This window comes from Falco punctatus, assembly GCF_963210335.1.
Source record: "Falco punctatus genome assembly, chromosome: 9".
Taxonomy (NCBI): domain Eukaryota; kingdom Metazoa; phylum Chordata; class Aves; order Falconiformes; family Falconidae; genus Falco; species Falco punctatus.
Genome location: NC_137589.1, coordinates 49,532,353 through 49,554,088, shown reverse-complemented (window position 1 = coordinate 49,554,088; position 21,736 = coordinate 49,532,353). Strand labels below are relative to the sequence as shown.

At 46.6% G+C, this 21,736-nt stretch overlaps 1 protein-coding gene across 6 annotated transcripts in view; it reads right to left on the bottom strand.

Annotated features, from left to right (window-relative positions):
• Positions 1-98: 98 nt before the first annotated feature.
• The window catches only part of LOC308069563 (discoidin domain-containing receptor 2-like), a 77,785-nt gene continuing 56,147 nt past the window's right edge, over positions 99-21,736 (bottom strand). For all 6 annotated transcript variants that reach the window (XM_080402054.1, XM_080402052.1, XM_080402057.1 and 3 more), the window contains 11 exons: positions 19,488-19,674; positions 15,986-16,232; positions 14,937-15,029; positions 14,265-14,422; positions 13,830-14,025; positions 12,350-12,594; positions 9,749-9,870; positions 9,175-9,372; positions 6,196-6,430; positions 3,808-3,957; positions 99-2,597 (listed from right to left, as the gene is read on the bottom strand). In XM_080402054.1, coding sequence (XP_080258180.1) covers positions 2,457-2,597; positions 3,808-3,957; positions 6,196-6,430; positions 9,175-9,372; positions 9,749-9,870; positions 12,350-12,594; positions 13,830-14,025; positions 14,265-14,422; positions 14,937-15,029; positions 15,986-16,232; positions 19,488-19,674 — 1,972 coding nt within the window. In that variant the 3' untranslated portion in view covers positions 99-2,456. The remainder of the gene's footprint in view (positions 2,598-3,807; positions 3,958-6,195; positions 6,431-9,174; positions 9,373-9,748; positions 9,871-12,349; positions 12,595-13,829; positions 14,026-14,264; positions 14,423-14,936; positions 15,030-15,985; positions 16,233-19,487; positions 19,675-21,736) is intronic.

Here is a 21,736-nt window from a genome sequence, read left to right as displayed (position 1 = left end):
AAACCTGGGGGTCACACACAAACCAAAGAGCTACTGAACAACCACACCAGGATCTCTGTCCTCAGCGCAGACACCTGGGTGAAAAAGTAGAAATTCACTTTCGTCAAGGTTATCATTAGAATTTATTGATATGAGAGAAACTTCGTATGTCAACATGTCAGCGGAGGAACAGCACATCCTGACGTAACAGAAGTACAAAGCCCATCCAGGTGACATTAAGCACTCTGGTATCTCTAAACTCTGAAGTGCAGGAGATCATGCGCATGGCTGCATGTGACCTGGGTACGTTTTCTGGGACAGAGTAGAAATATTCCAGAAATACAACCAGCGTGTGGTCTGCCAGCCACCAGTGCCCAGCAGGCTGCAGCAGGACCACGCTGGCCTTTACTCCCACCACCCAGCTCCGGACAGACAGCACACATGTGGAATGGCAGCTCACTCTGGGCCCCTCTACTCAAAGGGGAAAACACAAAACCCATTTGGGGGCGAGATTCACGTGAGCCCACGTAGCCCTTGCAGGGAAACGAGAAGACTTGGACCCTCTGGCTCCTTAGCACGTAAAAGGGGCTCAGAGGACCAGCTCGGATGGAGACACCTATGCACAGCCACAGGAACCCCGCCCCGGGTCTGCAGCAGCACAACCTGGGCACAGTCCTACCAAGTGAGCTGCAACTGGGGAGCTTCCCGATGGAGTACGCCCTGCCCAGGGAGCGGACACAGCCACGCCGCACTCCATCCTGGCATCTGCCAACTCAGAAGCAGGCTTTTTTCTTTCAACATAACAATCATCCTCCTATTATAACTGTTTTGACATTCTCTCAGCAGTGCCCTCTTACAGAACTCATAGCACAAACAGCCAGTCATACTACGCTTGTGGCTAAAATAAAAATTATCTTTATAATTTTTACTGGAAATATATGCTATGCTGGATGCTGTTTAAAAAAAAAAAGTCAAGTGCTGAGCTTTCATCTTCTCCCAGCTTATGAACTACTTGGTTTGGTCCTAAGGATCTGGCTAAACGATTAGAGAGGGAATAGCAGAGTATTCCCCAGGCACCTGGTAAATCCACAATGGATTTATTGTAGAAATGAGCCGAGTTCTCTAACTCACTCCAAATGGATTTCAGAGCCCTCTAAAACCCTCCAGAGAATGAGCCGTTTGTGACACGACAAACAAAAAACAACCCCAAGTCCAATGAGTAAATGGTCTTGCACTGTGCAGGGAGCATCCGAAATAAAACACAATCCCCAACTAAGAGGATACGTCACCCCCATCTCCCGCTGCCAGGTTTGATCGCTGTGACAACGGAGCCTGGACCAAAGCACATCTGCCTGGCCGACAGCACTAACCCTGCTGCAGGTCTAAGAGGAACCGCTCACGCTGACAGACGTATCTGTGTCTGTGCACACGCGTGTGCCAGGGGATGACCCGTACTCTGCTCCTTTTCCTCTCACGTGAGCTACAAGTGACATAGCGGGTTCTGCTCTCAGCCATTCTGCTTCACCAAATCTAAGTTCCCTCTGCACATGTAACAGCATTGACTTAGAGATCTCATATTAATGGGTAATTATACAGGATTAATTGCACATCAGTCCATTGTGGCTACAAGTTCATTAGGCTAATAAATCTACATAGTGACAGTAGTACAGTATCAGCTACTTTTCAATACAAACTCCCTACCCTAGCCTTAATTTGTAGGCCAAAAGAAGATCTTCTACGGCAGTAACCTTCCTATGACCTTTAACATTCATTTTCAAAATTTTTTTTTCTAGAAAAAAAAATCCAGTGTGGGGAAAACGCACATATATAACAAAAGCAGTGCTTAACAACCACAGGAAAAAAGAACATTATCTTGGACTCTTGTATCAGCATCCTCCGTAGACCCTGGTAGCGTTACTTCCAAAGGGTTGCTAAATGCTCCGTCAGTTCTCAAGTCCGTTACACCACCTCCTAGCTCTAGACATTTCTAGTCTCTCACTATACATATTGTCTGAAGCAAGAGCGTACAGAAACACTTGCTAATGTGCACAAGACTTCCATTTGATTTAATGGAATAGTTTTAGATGACCGAAGTCTTTACTTCTAGAAATCTGGTCGTGAGTGGTAGCGCTCTCACCAGCCGGTAGCTTTGTATTCCACCCAGGAGAAAGCTCCAAGTCCCTCCAAGTTTTACTCATTCGTTTTGCCCAAAGGTGTACGGGTATCTAGTAAAACCCCTCTCACAGTATTCCCAGGAAACGATTCAGAAGAGGAGATGATTTGTCAACCAAATGAGATCCTCTGGTCCTGTGTGTCAGACCATGGCCAATAGAATGAGCAGCTGCCATGGACATCTCAACTTAAATATGGTCCAGCCAGGGGAGGAGAGCAAGGTGGCCTGACCATCTTCCCGTGAGGTACAGGCAAAGAGAGACCAAAGGCACTCTGTTCTCAACAGTTCGTCTCTTTCTCTGGAGTCAAATGTTTGATTCCATTTGTTCCAGCAGGAAGTGGTGAATCATGTCAAAAGTGGGACGATCTTTTATATCCCTGCTCCAACATTTCAGCATCAGGTCAAACACAGGGTTAGGACACAGAGGAGTCTGGGAGAGATAGATCTGGAAGGAAGAAATTTACAGCTATTTCAGTGGTTTTTTGTGAAAGAACTGAACGTTTACTAAGTTAACACCAAAAAGACAGTTTCACTCTAGGTTTACGAGACAGTCATCATGCAATGTTTGAAATCCATTAAGCATGAATCTGGCAGCGCACTCCGGATGGAGCTTTGACGCCATCTCAAATGGCACCGCGGACACTTTGCCAACTTCTCTGATGAGCTGGTCACAAAACAGTCCTTTGTCCCCCAGGAAACATGAATGCTTCAGAGCAGACTTAATCTTCCAGGTGACAGCAAAACACAAACCAAAACCAAATTTACCACAATAAAATCCAAATACTTTCACTCACCGTAGACAACCCATGAGGCTTTCTAAGCATCGTGTCAGCTTGTTAGCAGAGACAGAAAAAACACCTTTTAGAGCTTATCTAAAGCACAGCTTGGCAGAATTTTTCCCCCCCTCTCATTTCAATACATATCTTTTAGGCTCTTCAGTAAATCATTAGTATTTGGGAGACAGTGAATAAGACCTCCCATCATTTTATTCCCCTTAAACCTTTAACTTGTTTAGTGCTAAAGGTGAATTCTGGGAGAACAGCGAAGTGTTCTGAGCTGGCACGCCACTTTTTTGGGCACAGTGATCCTCTGTACTGAGGGGGTGTGATTGTCCTGCGTCATCACTGGTATCTACTGGAGGCAGCAGCAGTGGAATGCACAGTCCTGCCTGGGAGTTAGTAAGAGAGGACAGTGACACGGGAAAGCCCTTCAGCAACTAGAACAAATGTGAAAGGCTTGTTCAGGGAGTATTTAATTCCCTGGGAACTAACTCCTCCTTCCCAACCTCAGCACGTGCTTTGTCCGTCAGAGAAAATGCTAGTAGGAGAGAGATCTGACAAAGGAAAAGAGCAAAAGGGCTGTGCAGGAGAGCCCAGAAAAGCTAAAGAGGACAGACTGAAATAGGAGCAGCTTATAATAGGGAAGAAGCACTGGACAGAGCCAAGAGATCCCTCCAGAGGGACTCCAAGAGACAAAAGCCAGTGCAGTGAGCCCAGATAAAGGGAGATAAAGAGAGGAAGGATACACTCAGAAGATGAGTAATAGAAGCACAGTCTTCTGCAGGTGATGTAAGGCCACCCTGAAGGCCCTGGAGAGATCCCACCTGGATGTGACCAGGGTAACTCAAGAAGGAGAGATCACATTTGCTTTCTTACCTGCCTGCCCTGGCTCCGGAAGAACTCTCCTGTGTTCTCGATGACTTGTTCATCTGAGAGGAGGCTGTAGGGCTGCTCCTTACACAGTATGAACATCTCCCAGAGGGTGACCCCAAATGCCCAGACATCACTGGCTGTGGTGAACTTGCCCTGTGAAGAGAAAGGATGTTGTAAGCCCAGGCTGCTCACAGTGCACATTCAGCAAAAAACACTTCAGTCTACACCCTCTGCAGCTAAATCCAAGGATGCAGAATTCACACCTGGAAAAGTGCTCTGAAAATGAGACAGCAGAGCAGGTGACCTATGCTCAGCAATGCACAAAGGGACTGAGGTGTGACAACCGCTTTGTGGAGCAGGAGTAGCATGTCTGTGGGACCCATGGGACAGCTCTAAGAAGGTGCTGTTTTCACCGGGATAAACCTCTTGAAACAGGGAGCAAGTGTCAGATAAAGCCAGAGACTCCTGACCCTCCTCAGAAAGTCTGTATTTGCAGTAGTAGGAAAACAGACAGTGGCAGCCAGGCAGATAGCTACTGCCTTCCTCCACCCAACACACAGCAGTACAGCTCAGACAGGCCTTTGAACAGAAAGCAGAGCCCTCGGGGTGGAAACAGAACCGAAGCAGACTCGAGACTCTTAGAGAAAGGCCAAGATAATTTTCATTTTTGCACATGTAAGAAGTTGGTGACAGCCTGCTTGCTGTCCCTGTTTTCTGTCTTCAAAAAATGTACCCGAACTGGCCATGTTTGCAACAATGCATTTCTGAAGATGCAAAAAAGCAGCTAAACATTGCTAGAAAATAACAAAACACTGGGAGGTTGGAGGGCCTGTTTGGGCAGAAAACATCCAAGACCCAGATTTCCCAGGCTTATCTGGCAACCCCAGCAGCCTGTCAACGCTTGGAAGACATTCACACAAGGAAGATGGGAGTGACTTATGGTTTAGATGCAGCTGTAACCAGGAAAATAGGGTGAAAAGCTTAGGCCTATCAGCCTTTATAGCAGAGAATGACAATTCTTCCGGGTACCTGGAGTGTGTGTTGTAAGGAAGTTTAACTAGGTGATCTTACCAATTAGTCTGAGAAAGGAATAATTGGGCTGAACATTAAGGAACTGCCTCCAGACCGGGTGCATTTGGGCTGCTGAACAATGTCCTAAGGGGAGACAGCAGGACCCTTAAACACAAAGCAAAACCCCAACCTCAAAACCAGCCCTGGCACTCGAAGTTTTGTCCCTGCCCCTCTCAGCTTCCCAGCTAGGGAAATAAGCAGAGAGGAGGCAACTTCCTTACAGTTCCAGCAGGGATCCTGAACGCCAGGCACAGAAGTTAGGTGCCAGGTGAGGGCTGAGGGATGGGACACCATTCAGAGGGACCTGGACAAGCTCCAGAAGTGGCTCATGTGAACCTCACAAGGTTCAACAAGGTCAAGTGCAAGATCATGCACCTGGGTCGGGGCAACCCCGGTATCAACACAGGCTGGGCTACGAAGGGATCGAGAGCAGCCCTGCAGGGAGGGTCTTGGGGTGCTGGTGGATGAAGAGCTGGACATGACCCAGCAACGTGCGCTCACAGCCCAGAAAGCCACCTGTACCCTGGGCTGCATCACAAGCAGCATGGCCAGCAGGGCAAGGGAGGTGATTCTGCCCCTCTGCTCCACTCTTGTAAGACCCCCTCCCCCCCCGCCCCCAGTACTGCATCCAGCTCTGGGGTCCTCAGCACATGCAAGACATGGATCTGCTGGAGCGGGCCCAGAGGGGGCCACAAAAACGATCAGAGGGCTGGAAAACCTCTCCTGTGAGGACAGGCTGAGTTGGGGTTGTTCAGCCTGGAGAAGAGAAGGCTCCAGGGAGACCCTACTGCAGGCTTTTAGTGCTTAAGGGGGGCCTACAAGGAAGGTGGAGACAGACTTAGCACGGCCTGCAGCGATAGGACAAGGAGTAATGGTTTTAAACTAAGAGAAGGTAGACTCAGACTAGGTATAAAGAATTTTTTTTACAGTGAGGGTGGTGAAACACCAGAACAGGTTTCCCAGAGAGGTGGTAGATGCCCCATCCCTGGAAGCACTCAGGGTCAGGTTGTACAGGGCTCTGAGCAAAGTGATTAGTTGATGTCCCTGCTCACAGCAGCAGGGTTGGACTAGATGGCCTTTAAAGGTCCCTTCCAATCCAGACTATTCTCTGATTCTACAATCTGCACTGTATTTGCAAGGGCACACTCCTTTCCCAGGACAAGAGTTATGTCCAACACAACCTAATGGACTTCTTACCTGGGGCCATCTGTAGCATACATTTTGACGCTGTAATGACCGCTACACATACGTGTGTTACTGGTTTAGGAGCACAGCGAGAGTCAAAGGAAGGAACAGAAAATGGTTTTGTGCAGTCCCTACCAGGAGGATGCTTTCCCAGGCCATCCAGCGTATGGGCAGCACAGCTCTCCCCTGGATACGGTAGTAATCCCCACTGTAAAGATTCCTGCTCATGCCAAAGTCTGCAATCTTGATGGTGTAGTTGTTCCCCACCAGGCAGTTGCGAGTTGCCAGATCTCTGTGCACAAAATTCAGAGATGCTAAATACTTCATTCCAGAGGCAATCTGGGTGGCCATGTACAGCAGATTAGAGTAGCTGCGTGAAAAGAAAACATAGGAGAAAAAAATCAGTAGAGTTCCCCACACTCAACTCTGTTGCATTTGATGTGTTGCAGTGACCTGTCATTTTATTTTCTGCCATAATACTGAAACTAAACTGCCTAGTTTTAGGGCATTAACACCCTCACCTGCCAGGCTAAGCCAAGCTCCTGAGCTGACTAAGCAAGAACAGACAAGCTGTCCCTGAAATTCAGGGCCCTTAGAATGTGACATCCTGTAGGTTTTTATTATCAACTACAATATCGAGATTTTCAAATAGTTTATGTACCAAAGCACCAGCATTCCACAGAGACATAGAAAATTAGGCTGTACCATCTCAGAATCTCCTATCTTTAAAATACCAAGCTAAGCAGTTTTTAACACAGGCACCATGCTTACATAAATACGTCACTTAACAGTAAAGAGAGCTTACTTTTTGTAAAAATACGTTTATTATTGAAAATACAAACAGATGCATTTTCCATTTAATATAATCTTCATTCCCCCATTAGCAAAATTAAGATTATTAATAAAGTTGCGTGATACACAGTACATCTGACTTTCAGCATTCTTCACACAATTATTCTGTGATGCTCAGCTCGTTTCCCGCTGTGTGTGCTCAAACACTTCACATAACCGAGCACTTGTCACAAGAAATCTAATAAAACGTTCACAGTATTTCTCCGATACAGGTCAGAAAAAGAAAGTCTTAGCCTCCTTCTCTTTGTGTTCTGGTGGCAATGAGGAAAGCACTACCATGTTATCTAAATTACAATAGCGTAATGCATCTAAAGATCACAGATCAGATATACCTATTCTGATCAACAGCTACGCTATCACTACAGCGATTCAGAGGCAGCCCCTCACCCCAGCAGGAGGGTCCAGGCACCATCTCCCTCCCAGCCTTTCAGCATGGTGAGTGTCACAGCTCAGCCAGGTGGCATAGCCCAGTCCCACAGCCAGCTCGATGTTTCTCCTGATGTGGGGGGACCTGCTGTGCCCCAGAGAAGGAACTTTGCCACCCACTTCTACCTCGTTAACCTGATTGTTGGCTTGCCACACAGGAGTAGGCAGAGTCTCCAAGATCTTACATTCTCCCGCCCCCTCTGCTCCGTTGCCGTTGTCTCCCTGCCTAGGCTGTTGCTCCTGCCACCAAGAAGTCCAGTCTCTCCTGGTCCACCTGCACCCTGGCAGGGTCCTGCCAGCAGCTACCTTTTGGCTGCCTGCCCCTCCGCTCAGCAGCTCTGCAGGGCTCATCCTGCGGCTCTGCATGGAGGGGCAGGATGGGAGACACTCCTCAGCCAAGCCATCGATTTGCCAGACAGCCAGAGACGCAGCAGGGAGATTCATTTCAAATACCGAAGAGCCATAAGGGCTTAAAAACATGTGATGTGTCTGCAGGAAAGGGCTGGTCACCACATTTGGTGCACCAAATATCGGGCTTGAGACAGGTGGGATGGTTGGACCTCACCACATCAACTAGACACCCACAGGCACCAGCAGAGACAAGCTGCACTCTTTGGCAGCAGGATTCATTTCGCTCTCAGTAAACAACTCCTGCGTAGACAGATACCCGAGCTAGCTGCACCGCCCTTCCTTTGATGTGAAACCGTATCTGGCTGGAAGGGACAAAAGGAGAGGCTGGAGGATCAGCTGGAGAGAAAGAAAAACTACAAGTAGAACCAAGTAATGGAAACCAAGGAAGAATAATGTGAGTGACAGAGCTGAAGTCAGATGAGAGGTGAGGAGGAGATGGAGAAAGGACAGTTTAAGGCTTTGGCCAAGAAACAAAACTGCAAGTCTAAAGGTGAAAGCTGTTTCAGATGTGCAGAAAGGGCAGGAGACCGGAGAGAGCAGGAATATGTTCCTACTCAGATGCAAACCCTCTCCCATCCTACCATTCCTGGTGTCGTGACTGCAGGATGCCAGTTCAGCACTCCCAGATGGGACTACTGACCACTGCCAGCTACCGGCACAAACACTGGTGTTGTCTCACCATGGCAAGACCTAGCCATCCCCTGTCCAGTCCACCAACAGAACTGGCTCTGCCTAACTGCCTAGTTCTTGAACAACAAATAAATCTGAGCCTTTGGGGAGGTACCTGCCAAAGGCTAAGCAACACGGCAGCGCTGAGCAGTGCAGGTTTCTTTATCACGCAGACTACATTAGTGCTACATACAAGTCTCCTCTGAAGGAACATCACCTGCAATAGAGATGCTTTGTTAGATTTAATGCTTCCACACAGGAGGGAGATAAGAGCCACCGCTGACAGAAAATGGTTTGCCAAATATTCTCCTTCTGTTGGCTGATTAAATCTTGCCTCAGTGAAGCTTCACATAAAACCGTTCACGTAGTATTTTTTAGACATCCAAAGAACATATGAACTTTCTTAAAAGCCGAAGAGACATTCTGGATTTGCATCCCAAAATTCTTGCTGTAATGCAACTGGCTTCCCATATTAATGAAACATTTGCTGCAAGCCTACTAATACAAACAGGTGGTCACATAAGTAAACAGTACATCTAAGATTGTCACGGTGACCAGAACAGCCCACAGCCAGGGACGCTTCATGGGATAAGACCTCCAGAGGTCTCAAGAACAACCTCCCACACAAAGCAGGACTAGTGTCCACAGCATGTGGCACTAGTTGGGCTGGAAGAAGGTCACTGCCCAAAAGGCACAGCAGGTGCAACTGGTAGCTCTGGACTGTTATTTGTCCCAAAGATGGGCAGCTCCTCTTACCTGACGCAGGGAATATTGTTTGAAATGGCAAATTTGCTGTAGATCTCCCTCTGCGACAGGAACTGATTGAGGTCTCCATTTTCCATGTACTCTGTTATCATGCACAGTGGGTCATCACGCACACACACCCCCAAAAGCCGGATGATATTTGGGTCCTTCAGTCGTGACATGATCTTGATCTCCTTCAGGAAATCATTTCTTGTAAAACAGAAAACAGGTTCAAATCCTGAACTATTCCTTTCTCCAAGAAAAGCAGAAGTGGCATGTAAGAAAACCTCAGTTCAGAGACATTTACACTTCTGCACACACTACGTTTGAAAGCTGGTTCTGTGCTTGTGTTCAACATTGACCCCTTCCCCAGCAAACAAGACTAACAGAGCATTTCAGTTTGATGTTGCATCTGTTCCTATCCCTCACTGCCCACCCATGTCCTGTTCCTTACAGGAACACACAGACCATGCACCAGAGACACATGGCACTCTTACAAAAGTCACCAGGGTTAACCTATGTCAAACTGTTGCTTGGGGAATATTTGTTTTTCTTCAGAGATCGTAAGCCCTGCAGATATGCTTACCTGGCTGTTTTGTTGACATCTGACCTCAGCATCTTCACTGCTACGAGAACTGGCTGGTGAGTGAATTCTGTAGATGAGACTCCCAGGAATTCCGGCAGGCCATCAGCTTCACAAAGGTGCACCTGTGGGGCAGAAGGTAGAGGCAACTATGAGACCACACACAGGCAGAAAACCGCAAGCAAACAACATCACACTGAAGTCCCGGCTTGGTCACCACTGGCAGAATGACCAAGTGAATGATCCAGTACAGGTGACGCTGTTCTGATCAGAAACAGCCCACAGGCTGACCCTAGATCTTGAGCCAAATGGGTACACACGCTATGCAGCCCATGATGCAGGAACACATGTGGATTGCAGCCTGACGTCCCCAGCACACCGATTGTCCTGCACACGTGCAGACTGGTGCAGTAGACTGAGGCACTCAGATTTGCCTGGCAAGTACAGGAGATGTTCAGGAAGGTCACTGGCCTGAAGTAGTCTGCTTTACTCTGCACGTGCATGCAGACAGCATGGCTGCAGCAGGTTTGGCATGTACAGCACAGAACAGCCACACAAGTCCAGAACTGCCCGGCAGTCTGGCTTGAGTCACTGCTCAAACTTAACTGAGGAGCATCCAGGAATTACAGCTAACTATGCGAAGTCCTCTAATTCCCAGGAAAAGAAGCGTGTGCATGATATGAACATCTCTCCTTTGAGCATACCCAGAGACGAATACTCTAAGTACACAGAATTCCAAGTTTCTTCAGATAAATGAAGACATAAGATTACTGCCAGGATTGTATAAGCACTGACAAGACACTTGCTTAAGAAGTTACCAGAACGCATATTCCAATGGACAAGAGATGCTAGGGTAGGGAAAGCAGACAGACTCAAGTGTGCAGGACAGGAGAAGGGGAGCAGGCTGGATGTGTCCGTCAAAGACTCGCAGGAGTGAGGGGAATGTAACGGAAGCCTAACAAATTTTACATGAAGAAAGCAGCAAGAACTTACGTGACTAGGATGGTGAGGAGAAAAAGGAGACAGCATAGAAAACATCACAAACGCACAGAAGAGAAACAAAAGTACAAAGATGCTGCTGCAGTTACATGGCAAATGAAGTCTGCTGTGGTAAAGGTGTAGTCATGAGACTAGGAACAGAAAACAGCCACAGTACTAAGTGCAGGTGATGTGTCACTGAGCCCAGGGAGTGGATGGTTAGGATCAAGGAAGAAAAAAGACTGAAAAGAAAGGAAGCTCTGAGTGGAGAGGTGAAAAAAGTGATGAGCCATGTTTCTAGAAGCAAGGCTGCACACTAAGCCAAGAGCAGTGGAGCAAAACATATGATGACAACTAGTTTGGTAAAGACTAAGGAGGTGAGAAGAAGAGATGGGCGAATGTGATGCAGCACATTTAGAAAAGTGAGGGAAAGCGATGTAAGGAAAGGAGCAGATGCTGAATCAATCTCAGAGGACAACAGAGATGGGAGAGCCTAATGGCTGCTGTTTGACAACACAAAGGAGAAGGAGAAAGCTTTGACAGTTACTAGAAGGACAGGAATGAGAGGAAAAGAGAAACCAGAAGCAAAACAATGAAGAAAAAAGCTTCTTTCACTTTTGGAGCATAGCCCAGGACAGGGCAGGATCCAGGCAACAGCAGAAGGGGCTACGCTGACAGCCAGGTGAAGAGGCTGAGGATGTCAGCACCTCCGCAATACAAGGAGCGATCCAGAAGGGAGTGGGACAGGGAAGGGGCTGGGGTAGGGAAGGTATGCCGTCAGAAGGGACATAAAGTTGAGCACATCACAGAGGAGGAAGCATTCAGTAAAAGGTTGTGCTTTGCCAAGATGTGGTAGACAGGCAGAATTTAAGGCTGTGCATGAGCAAAAGCTGGGAAGGAAAAGAAGAGAGTGGAAAAGTGGGAGCAGGAGAGTGGAAGACCTGCTCAGTATGGAACTAGGAATAGTGTGGAAATGAAGCAAGGAGAGAAGAAAAGGCAAGGTGAAAACATTCACAGCTTGAAATGAGTTCAAGGAATAAAGAGAAACCTTGGCAGATGACAGATGCATGTATCATGCTGCCCGAGGCTTCTGACACAAACCAGGGTCTGAGCAAGCAGCAATTCTAGAGAACATGTGAGGGCATCACCACACTTGGGAAGTCTGTCTTTGCTTGGGTCAGCGTGCAGAGCCCCACCAGAACCTCCAGCTGTTAACAGGAAAGCTGTTTTTACAGCTAGGATCAATCTGTCTTGGCTGGAATCACTGCTAGAGTTTTTAAACGCACATTTGCATGTTTGGTATGTCCCCATGGAAGACCATAAGCCAGTCTGAATTCCCATCCCCAGGCCTCTTCTGTAAGCTCATGAATAGGGATATAGACAGCAAACAGAGGCAGTTCACAAAGTTCACCTGTCGAGAAAGATTCACATGGTACCAAGCAGCAGCCTCACAGCGCAGAGCTGGGCTCTCTGAAGCCTACCCTAAGGGACATCAGCTTTCCCCAAGAGCAAAGACACATATTCCGTAAAATGCTGGTATGCAGAACCCTCAGCCCTCAAGTATGAAGCAGTGCCAGAGGGGCATCTCCTTTCTGTTGGAGGAAAAGTGGAAGAGAATGGCTGTACCTCTCCAAACTGTCCTTCTCCCAGCTTCTCCTTGAGGCGTAGCTGCTGCCGCGGGAATTCACCCACCGAGATGTCCTTCTTGGTAAGCGAATCCACAGTGAGGGCTGGGACAGCGTACATGTTGTTGCCAGTCACACCTTGCAGGTGGACAATATCTGTTTCGGCATAGTGAGGAACATTGTTCTGAAAGCCTTGGTGAGGTGTCGACTTGGTCAGGTCAGGCTCAGCATAGTCCCCACTGCACACTAAGGGGAAACCAAAGATAGGTGGAGTCAGACACATTCACTCCCTTAAAACCAGTATGGCCCATTCCTACCATGGAGAGGCTTCCAGTCCTCTCGATCCTGCAGACCTCTGGGAATTCAGCCTAGCCACATGGCTACTACCTTGTACCAAAGTACACCCAGATGGAAGACTCTGCTTCAGTTTAACTAGGGCTTAAACCAGAACAAGCCACGCTTCTGCAGACACCAGAATACCTGTGAGGTGCCAGTGAACTAGCATTAGACAGCTGCCTGCTCTATCCAGTTGAGCGCTCAAGCTCCTGCCCAGACGTGGAGACATGAGTGTGAAGTGATTTCCTGTTCCTGATTCACCCTGAATATAATCCGTTCCCCTCACCTGATGCAGGGGTGTTTGCAACATCAAACCTGCTCTGGATTCCCTTCTTGGTTTAAGTTTCCATTTTCCATGTCCTCTGTTAGCATGCTACGTTACCTTTTTCAGCTTATTCACATCAATACCGTGGGACAACTCTTTATATAACTCCCTGTATGTTCAGTATTACACAGAACATTAGTTCTGCTTCAAATTCACATCCTGACTCAATCCAGATCTGTCTCCCTGTGTAGTATAATGCTGGATCTTAGCACCCTGTCAGTGCTTGAGGAATGCAGCACTGCTCTTCCATTCGCTGATCAGCCGTGCCGTCACTGAGTACAAAACACTACTGGAAAGTTCCCTTCTGCCCGAGTCCAAAAGCTCCCCAGGGGTTGGAAGCCAGGGCACCACTGACAATTCTCTGCTGCATCTCCCTCTGCTTTTTGTAGGGGAATTTCAAAGGGCCCTTGCTGCAGGAAAAAATGTTAAAGGTCTCAGCCAGCCAGCCTGGACAGCACAGGAGTGCTGCAGGCAGCAACTCCACTGCCAAAGCACCAATGAGACAAAGTATGCGCGATTGTTCCGATTGCCAAAATTGAGCTCCTAAAAGATGACCTGGCTAACGTATAAACACAGTCTTCAAAGGGAAGAAACAAAGGCCACCACCCTCTAATGGGGCTGATGCTCCATCTGCCAGAGTCACATGCTGAAAAGTTTCCAAGCTCCAGAATATTGTCTTAGGGTCCCTGGGTTAGTATTGTATTGCATAGGAGTCAGAGAAGATTACTTAAGACACTGAAAAAAGTGGCACATTGTAAAGATCTGAGAGAAATAGTGAAAGAACAAATGCCTAGCTTCCGGAGACTGATGATGACATTACCTGAATCCTCTGCACTTTGGGAGAGTTCTGGAAGCTTTTGGAGCAGTGTAGCTGGCTGGTGATATTCCAAATCCAGTGGAAAAGCACGTTCATAAGTGGGATTTGACTGGTGGATCTGGGTCTGGTTGTTGGCAATAGTGTAGCTGTAGAAGGAGAGGCGAACTGTGGCATCCTCCTCCAGGATTCGACGCGGGGCCTGCAAAAGAGAAGAAAAGTGCTGAGGCGATGCTCAGTTAAGTAATGTATTGGCTGCAACCGCAGCAATTTCCAGTAACATCTTGGATAGGGCTGGCATCCTCCCCTGCTGTGAGGACAGGGTTTTCACTGCTCTATGGAGCTGTGGAAAGCCTGTGCTTTCCACATAATTCTGAGCTCATTAGAGTTAATGCTTATTACTGAACTTGTGTTTGCAAAAATAGCCCCCCATTGTATTACCTTTTCCAACCTTTTTTGAACATATTGCTTCCAAAGAATAATGATTATAATCATCAGGAGCAGTAGAATAATAGCCACAAGGCAGCCCACAAGGATGGAGGTATTGGAGTCATCTGCTTTCTCTCCTATCCAGGTGCTGGTTACAGATGATGTGGTTTCTGCAATCACAGAGGCATGAAGAAGAATCCGAAGTTAAAGCACAGGTTATCTGTGCTGGCTAATGTCCTACATGTCCCTTCCTACAGTCTGGTACAGGAAAGATCTTAGGCAGCTTCCTGAGCATTAATACTAGCTGTATTCATATCTTACTCATCATAAATTCTCATTCTTGAGGCTCACAGCTAAGAATTGTGCAGAGGACTTCTGCAACCAAAGACTGTTCTTTGTGTTGGAACAGATTCCTGCAAAGGATCCATATCAGAGCAGACAGTTTTTGGAGTTTCACTGGCTGCACATATGCCTTCAGCCCACTTGCTCCGAGGCAGCCTTGGCCAGCTGAGGGAAGAAGAAATAGCTGAGGCTCAGAGGACTGTAAGATGCAGCCCTGTGCGCAAGGGCAATAACCAGGCCATACCCAAATCTCCAGAAACAGAGGGAAAGACCATGTTAACTACGATGTTACTGTGAAGTCCCCAACACTTGAGCTATTGGCATGGCTAAATAACTCCTTACCCCAGGTCCCCTCGGTAACGTTGCACTCTGTTTCCAGAAGATCCGTTGTGCTTGTGGCTACCGTAACAAAATTAGGATTCACGCTCTCCATGTCTGTGGGAAGGAAAGGAAGGTGTCAGTCCAAAAAATCTCCCTGCTCCTGCCAGCTGTCAGTGCAACCCCAGCAGCCACCCCTGCCTTCCCAAGCAGGTCACAAACAGCTCTAGATACCTGCTCACTCAGCACTTCCCAGCACACCTGTGGGAATGAGCCTCTGCACTGGGTGGCACGTACACCCTGACCACAGCAAACCGCCAGCATGTGCGGGATGCTCCCCTGAGCTTGGCCAGACACAGGGGACTGGAGCAAGGGTGCTTTTTTTTCCCCATTTCAGCAAGATCGTAAGAATCACCATCCCAGGCTAGACTGAGTCTGCCTAGTTCCACGTGTGACAGAGGGAAGCCAGGAGGGGCTGCTATCAGCAAGCTGCAGTCAGCAGCAGCAGCAATCCCACTCCCCAGGAATGCTCTCTCACTATAGCTGATTAGGGGCCTTCATGCAGGAAGCTACAGTCAGATCATTTCACTGTCAGTGCTGGCAGTTTTCTCCAAGACTCTTGTCCATTCCCTTCTAGAGCCTTTCAAAGCACCTCATGGCACTGACTTCTGCATCGTAGTTAAGACTTGATGAGAAAAAAAAAATCAGCCTCTTATTTTTCATAATTGCTAACTTAATCATCTGTAGATACATTTAAATTATTTATAACAAAATACTTGGTAAAGTAAAAATCAACCCCACAAGCCAGCAGGGAACTCTCTCTCAAAGAGGAAATGCTCTATAGTCCAATTTTTGGTTGCCCTGGTTGTGCCTCTCCACAAATGCATCAGTATCAGCCTGAAAAGTATCTACTGTGGACTGGCCCTTTCTGCTCCTGCACTGCCCTTCCAGTGCTTCTAGCACCTCCTGCCTCCCATCACATCGCCCCACAGTGCCCTACACTCACATTAACCCCACATATCCCGCACCTCCACACCATTTCTTTTGCTTTCTGTGCTTTGCCGAATACTCACCTGACTGGAAGGAAATCTCGCTCATCATCATCCAGGTGTCAGCAAAGTAGAAGCGGCAAAGTATGGCTTTACCTACACGCTGATTGAGGGGGACAGTCACAAACCTAGCACTGGGGTTTTTGTCATCCAAGACAGTTGCCACACCAACAGGTTCAGATTCCCAGTCTGCAATCAGGCGTGGTTTGAACAAACACTCCACCTTCTGGAAGATCTTCACCCCCTTGGAAAACATGTTGTTACAATGCACCTAGGAAGAAGAGAACCAATCAGTCAGACAGGAGAAAGTTTTACTGAAACAAATCAAACCTCAGGGATTTTCCATCCATGAAGATTTTCTATTTCTAATATTGCCCTGCATGAACACTCCTAACCCAGGATGACCGAGTTGGTTCCAGTAATAGCTCCAGCCACTCAGTGTGCAATGAGAACATTTAAGCAAAAAGTTATCCGAAATAGCTCTTACCTTCAGATGCAAAAGCTACATTAATGGTCAAATTTAGGCAGGCTCTTCAAAAAGCCCATATAACAATCAATCAAACAAACCCTGTACTGATCTGAGGCCTTACAGACCATTTCTCCTTGAACGTATATCCTGAAGAGGGGAAAGAAAAACCATGCATGGTCTCTAGCTTCTTTTTGCATATGCTGTAGGCTTTCTGTCTAAGCTAATTTCTTCAAAAAAACAGTACAAGCTCGAGAAGATGTTCCCCCAACACACAGCAGCTTTTCTGCTGTGGTTGCACCTTGAAGACAACGAAGGATCCAAGTTTTATGAAGACCATTATGCAAGCCTGCACCCATTAACCTCTGCTGATAGCTCATCATCAGGTTGTCCCTGCTGCAACGGCACCACTGACTTCGCTGATGACGTTGGAATTTAGACTGCAATCACTGTGCTGCCATGTCAACATCTCACTAGAACAAAGGCATCCTCTCTCATCTCCAAGTTACAGCTCCACATAGTCCACTTCCACAGTAACAGTTCACAAACTGCTGTCAGGCTGACTTCACACCTCCCTCTCTATTTGGGAGGTTTAGTTCATCCTCCCAAGAACTGGCAGCAGCTTGCTTCCCCCTGCTCTTGGGCTGCACCCAAACCAAGAGGCTTCAACATCAAAGTGACATCTCCGTCTTCCTGGGTTGTGGCACTGCAGACCCATCACCACCAAACACCAGGCACTCTCCCAGGCCTTCAGCACTTCCAAAGCAGGCTTCAGGAGGAGGAACAAAGTTGGTAAGGATCCTTTATACTGTTCCCCTGCCTGCCCTCAATACAAAACCTGCCCCTGTGCCTTTTTAAACAAACATGACAGTTAAAGCTCTGCCACGCCATCCTGAAGATCCGGACCACAGTATCTTGGCACTATGGCCAGTGACCAGGAACCAGAAGCAGTAAGATCTTCAATATCCTTCAGGCTACTCCATTTTCATAGCCATGGTGGTCCAACCCTTCCTAGCAGCTCTAGAAATCAGTTCCTAATGACTGGAGTATTAGCAACGGTGACAACAAGTTTCCAAACCAAGTGCAGCTTTGAACCCCATTAATTGCTTGGCCTCTGCAAGGTCTCGCAGTGAATAGCAGTGAAGCAGTAATGAGGATGACAGGCCTGATGAACAGTAAGGAGACAAAAGAATGGTATTTGTGTATAATTAGGAACAGATGAAGCTTAGACAACATCATTCAATAAGGAGAACTAGTCATCCATAACAAGGCAGGAATGCTTCACGCCTGCAATATATGATTTGTGCTACATTTGGACTGGAGTTGGATAGGTTCGCATCTTGGACTGATACAGAGACACTTTCTATTCCAAATACCACCTACTAAGGTCTAATTTTATAATAAGCCTAAGTAATTTGCAATGCAGTTGCAATACTTGCTAACATTTATTTTTAATACTTTCTTGGATACTGGGGAAGTGCAGAGGACTGGCATAAAGCTAACAGGCAGGAAGATACAAGAAAGTATTTACAGACCACCTGGCCTATACAAAATAAATGCAAACAGATGACATTCAATAAATAATGAAGAATAATTTATGCTAATCAATACAGCTTTATAATGGAATACTAGACGAAGTAGCTATTTTTATGAGCTTATGTGTTTGATTGATCAGGATGGCTGTGTTTACATGACAGACTTTTGTAAGGCATTTGATTTACTCATTATATCATCTGACTCCAATTAGCATAGTATGAACTCACAAATTATACTGACTTGATTAAAAATTGTCAACTAGTAGGTCTTAGAAATTTTAAGGCACAAATTCTTCTCTAGGTGTTTTTCTAACCAGAATGTATTTCTAGATCAAGATTTATTTTTTTTTCAGTGATCTTAAAGAGACAGCAGAATTGCATCAATAAAATAAATTATGGGGGAAAAAATAAGCTGTTTCCTAAAATAATCTGAAGTTTTCATAACTGACTCATTTCAGGGTTGTGAACTTGGGAACAAAATGCAAGTGGTGCTTTCTACCCTGGACACCAGTAACTTTGAACTGACTTTCAGCATGATACCGAGGTCTTAATGAACACTGGCTCCCTGTCCGTTGGCTAGGACAACTAATATGATCACAAGATTCATAAACAAAGAAAAATTGTCCAAAAGCAGGAAACTGGTACCATTCTTTTATGCAGTTTGATGGAAAGCCTGCATCGAGTTCCAGTTTCTATACCTCAAAAAGTATACCGACAAAGAAAAAAAGGACAGGAAGACAGCTACCAAAATGACCCTGGATCTCACAGGGAAGGCATTGAGAACTTCAGCCAACTTAGTTTACTGAAGCAAACATTAAGAAAATGTTTTAATCACAGTGTAGAAGCAGGAATATTTCTGAGAAGGCAGGTCTCTACTCTTGCCAGCAAAAGCAGGCTAAGAGCCAATGGTTGCAAGTTAAAAATAGACAAAATAAAACTAGGGTAAGTAACCACCAAAACAATTTACTTAAGGATGTGGTGGGTTCTCCTTCATTTGAAATCTCTACAAGAAAAGCCACCAATCCTTTTTAAAAGATTCTGCTGTTTACTACAAGCTCAAAGTTCAGCTCATCCTTTTCCCACGTGTTTAAGCAATTTCCCACAGCACAAGCACAGATTGAGGCATCCAGCAAAATTTTTGGTCAAAATGGGAACACAACTTTTTTTTTTCCTAACAAAATGGAAACATTCCTTTACCACAAGTGTCAGGCAGCCCCTAGATAGTAAGTAGCCTACAACCTAAATCCACCTCAGCTGCCTAACCACCACTTCAGGTGTCTGCTTTTTATTTCTTTAAGCCAAATACTGAAAGGAGAGTGTCTGAGCTCTGGGGAGGCAAGTGCTCCCCCTGCTTTACCTTTCTACACTGGCAAACGTGGGACATCTGCTCAAATTCTGCCTATGGTGGATTCTGCTGCCAGGCACCTTGTATCCTCCTGCTTTGGGAAAGGGATCCAAAGGGGCAATCAGGAAGCACCCAGACCCAAAGCCTGTCCCAGGCTGCTGGAGAGGGACAACTGACTACCTTCATGGAGGTAAAGTTCCGTGGTCGGTCAAACTGGAACTCCATTTCAACAGAGCCTGTGCTGAAGCTCTCGTTCTTCCAGCCAACATAGTCATAGCCTGGCCACACACGGTACTGGTGGCTCTGTGTGAAGTCGTCCAGTCCTAGCACACCATCTGTCAGCTGGCCCAGACCGCCGTACAAATGCCTAGCAAGAAAGAAGGAACAATGAGGCAGAATACCAGCCAGGAGAGCTCAAACATGAAAGCACGTGGGTCCTTCAGTTGGTACCAGGAAAACAGTTTATTCTGAACCTGTTCTGGACACGAACTCATTCCCTGTTCTTATGCAAGATCACCTTTATTTTGTCAGAGCTGGGCTTTTAAAATCTGTCCCTCCACAGGAAGAGACAGAAGCTTTTGCATTGATATCAAGCAGTAACAGCAAAGCCAAACTACAAGCAGAGTCTCTTGAGAATGAAAACTGAGACTACAGAAAATGACACTGTACGGTCTCCAAACAGAGAGCTTTAATCGCAGCATTTCACCATGGAGCTGCATGGGAGGAACACTGCTCCGTCCTGTCCTGGGGGAACCAGCAGGGGAAGCTGTGCAGGCAGGCACAGAGAAGCAGGAAAAAGAACAGTGAGACCATGGGCAGCTCACCCAGCCACAGCCAGTTCTAACTAGGATAACTGTTGGCATTGCTCCTTGTGCAAGAGGAGAGCGTTATCGGCTCCATTTCCACAGCCTTGCCCAGGACCCTGCCTCATTCCACCTCAGAATGCAGAGCCCACTGCAGTTTTCCAGCACTGTTCCAGAGTAGAAGATGCCAGATGTGGTACACTCCTGACTCACCAGTCTTCTAGGAGCCATCCCTGGCACGTCCCTTGTCCTACAGCAAGGAAAGCGCAAACAGTTCGGCTGTACTAGTGCCTGAACTTGCTCCCTGGACCGGTTCCCTTCAGCTGCCTCTAGGCAGTCTTCGTAACCCGGGCTGGGCTGCTGCTACATACACCGAAGCTCTGCAAGTACATTCCAAGTGAGCCCTCCTGCCACTAGGATTTGCACAGGTATGCATCTGTTTGAACTCCAAAACAGGACTAACAGCTGGAAGAGGCAGACTCCTGCTTCCAGGCCAGTCAGGCACATAACCTAGAGGTCACATAGTTTGAAAGAGTCCTTGCTTAGCACGCTGGGGTTTGTGCCTACATCTGTAGCTCCCCGACACTCACCAGCTGACCCAGCTTCCTAAGTTAGTGCTGGTCAGCTAAGTGCAACACCTACATCTTTCTGCACGTACAAACTTATTTTTAAAATATCCAATCCCTGCTATATCAATGCAGCTTGAAAACATCAGATATTAACATATAAAAACATTGTTACTCAGTATCTTGCAACATCCTACAAGCATGAATAATGTACTTTCCACCCTGTTATTTTAACATCCAGCATGATAGAACACAAACAAGTTTACAAAAATCACCTCTAAGCATAACAAAGCATTTAGGCAACAGTAAAAATCTTCTGGAAGTTAATGACAACTGAAACAGGACATAAAATGAAAACACCTTAAGTCAATGGGAGACAGCAGGTCACTGAAGAGACACTGTCAGATCACTTATCAGGCACATTCATGCACAGGCAGGGATATGCTGCCTCAAAACGATATCCATGCCCAAGTTTGTCTGAGGCTTCAAGCCATTGAAACACACTCAAATCTGTATTTATAGCAAAGAAAGCTGTTACACTAATGTCCGGAAGTTCAGCCAGTTATTTAACATTTCAGATACAGACCCTTAACGAACTCTGTTTCCATGAGTTAACTATCACATAAACCAGAGACACCAGAATGTCAATAACATGCTACCCTACCTAACTAATCTCAGTGATGTAAAAAGTTAACAGACCTTGTAATGAGCTGTCAAAATCCAGTTAATTATGGCTTTTTGACTCCAAATTGGAAAAGCATCATACCCAAGAAATCTTTAGATTGAGTAATCAGCCACCTTCCTCTCATACCACATTGGCAGTGGTGCCTCTGCCGATCTGGAGCTTCTCACAGGGAGTGATGCAGTTTTCCAAGTTGTTTCAAGTCCATCAGAGCTTTGTTTTCAAAAACAATATCTCAAATCTGTCCAGAAGCTCACAGGTATCAAGTGCAGGCCTAGAGTTCAGGTGTTGCGCACTTTCTCAGATGCCCAGTTTACCCTGGAGACCTCCTGCAACAGTTTAAGATGCAGTCTGCTAGAGAATGCATTTCAGATATCA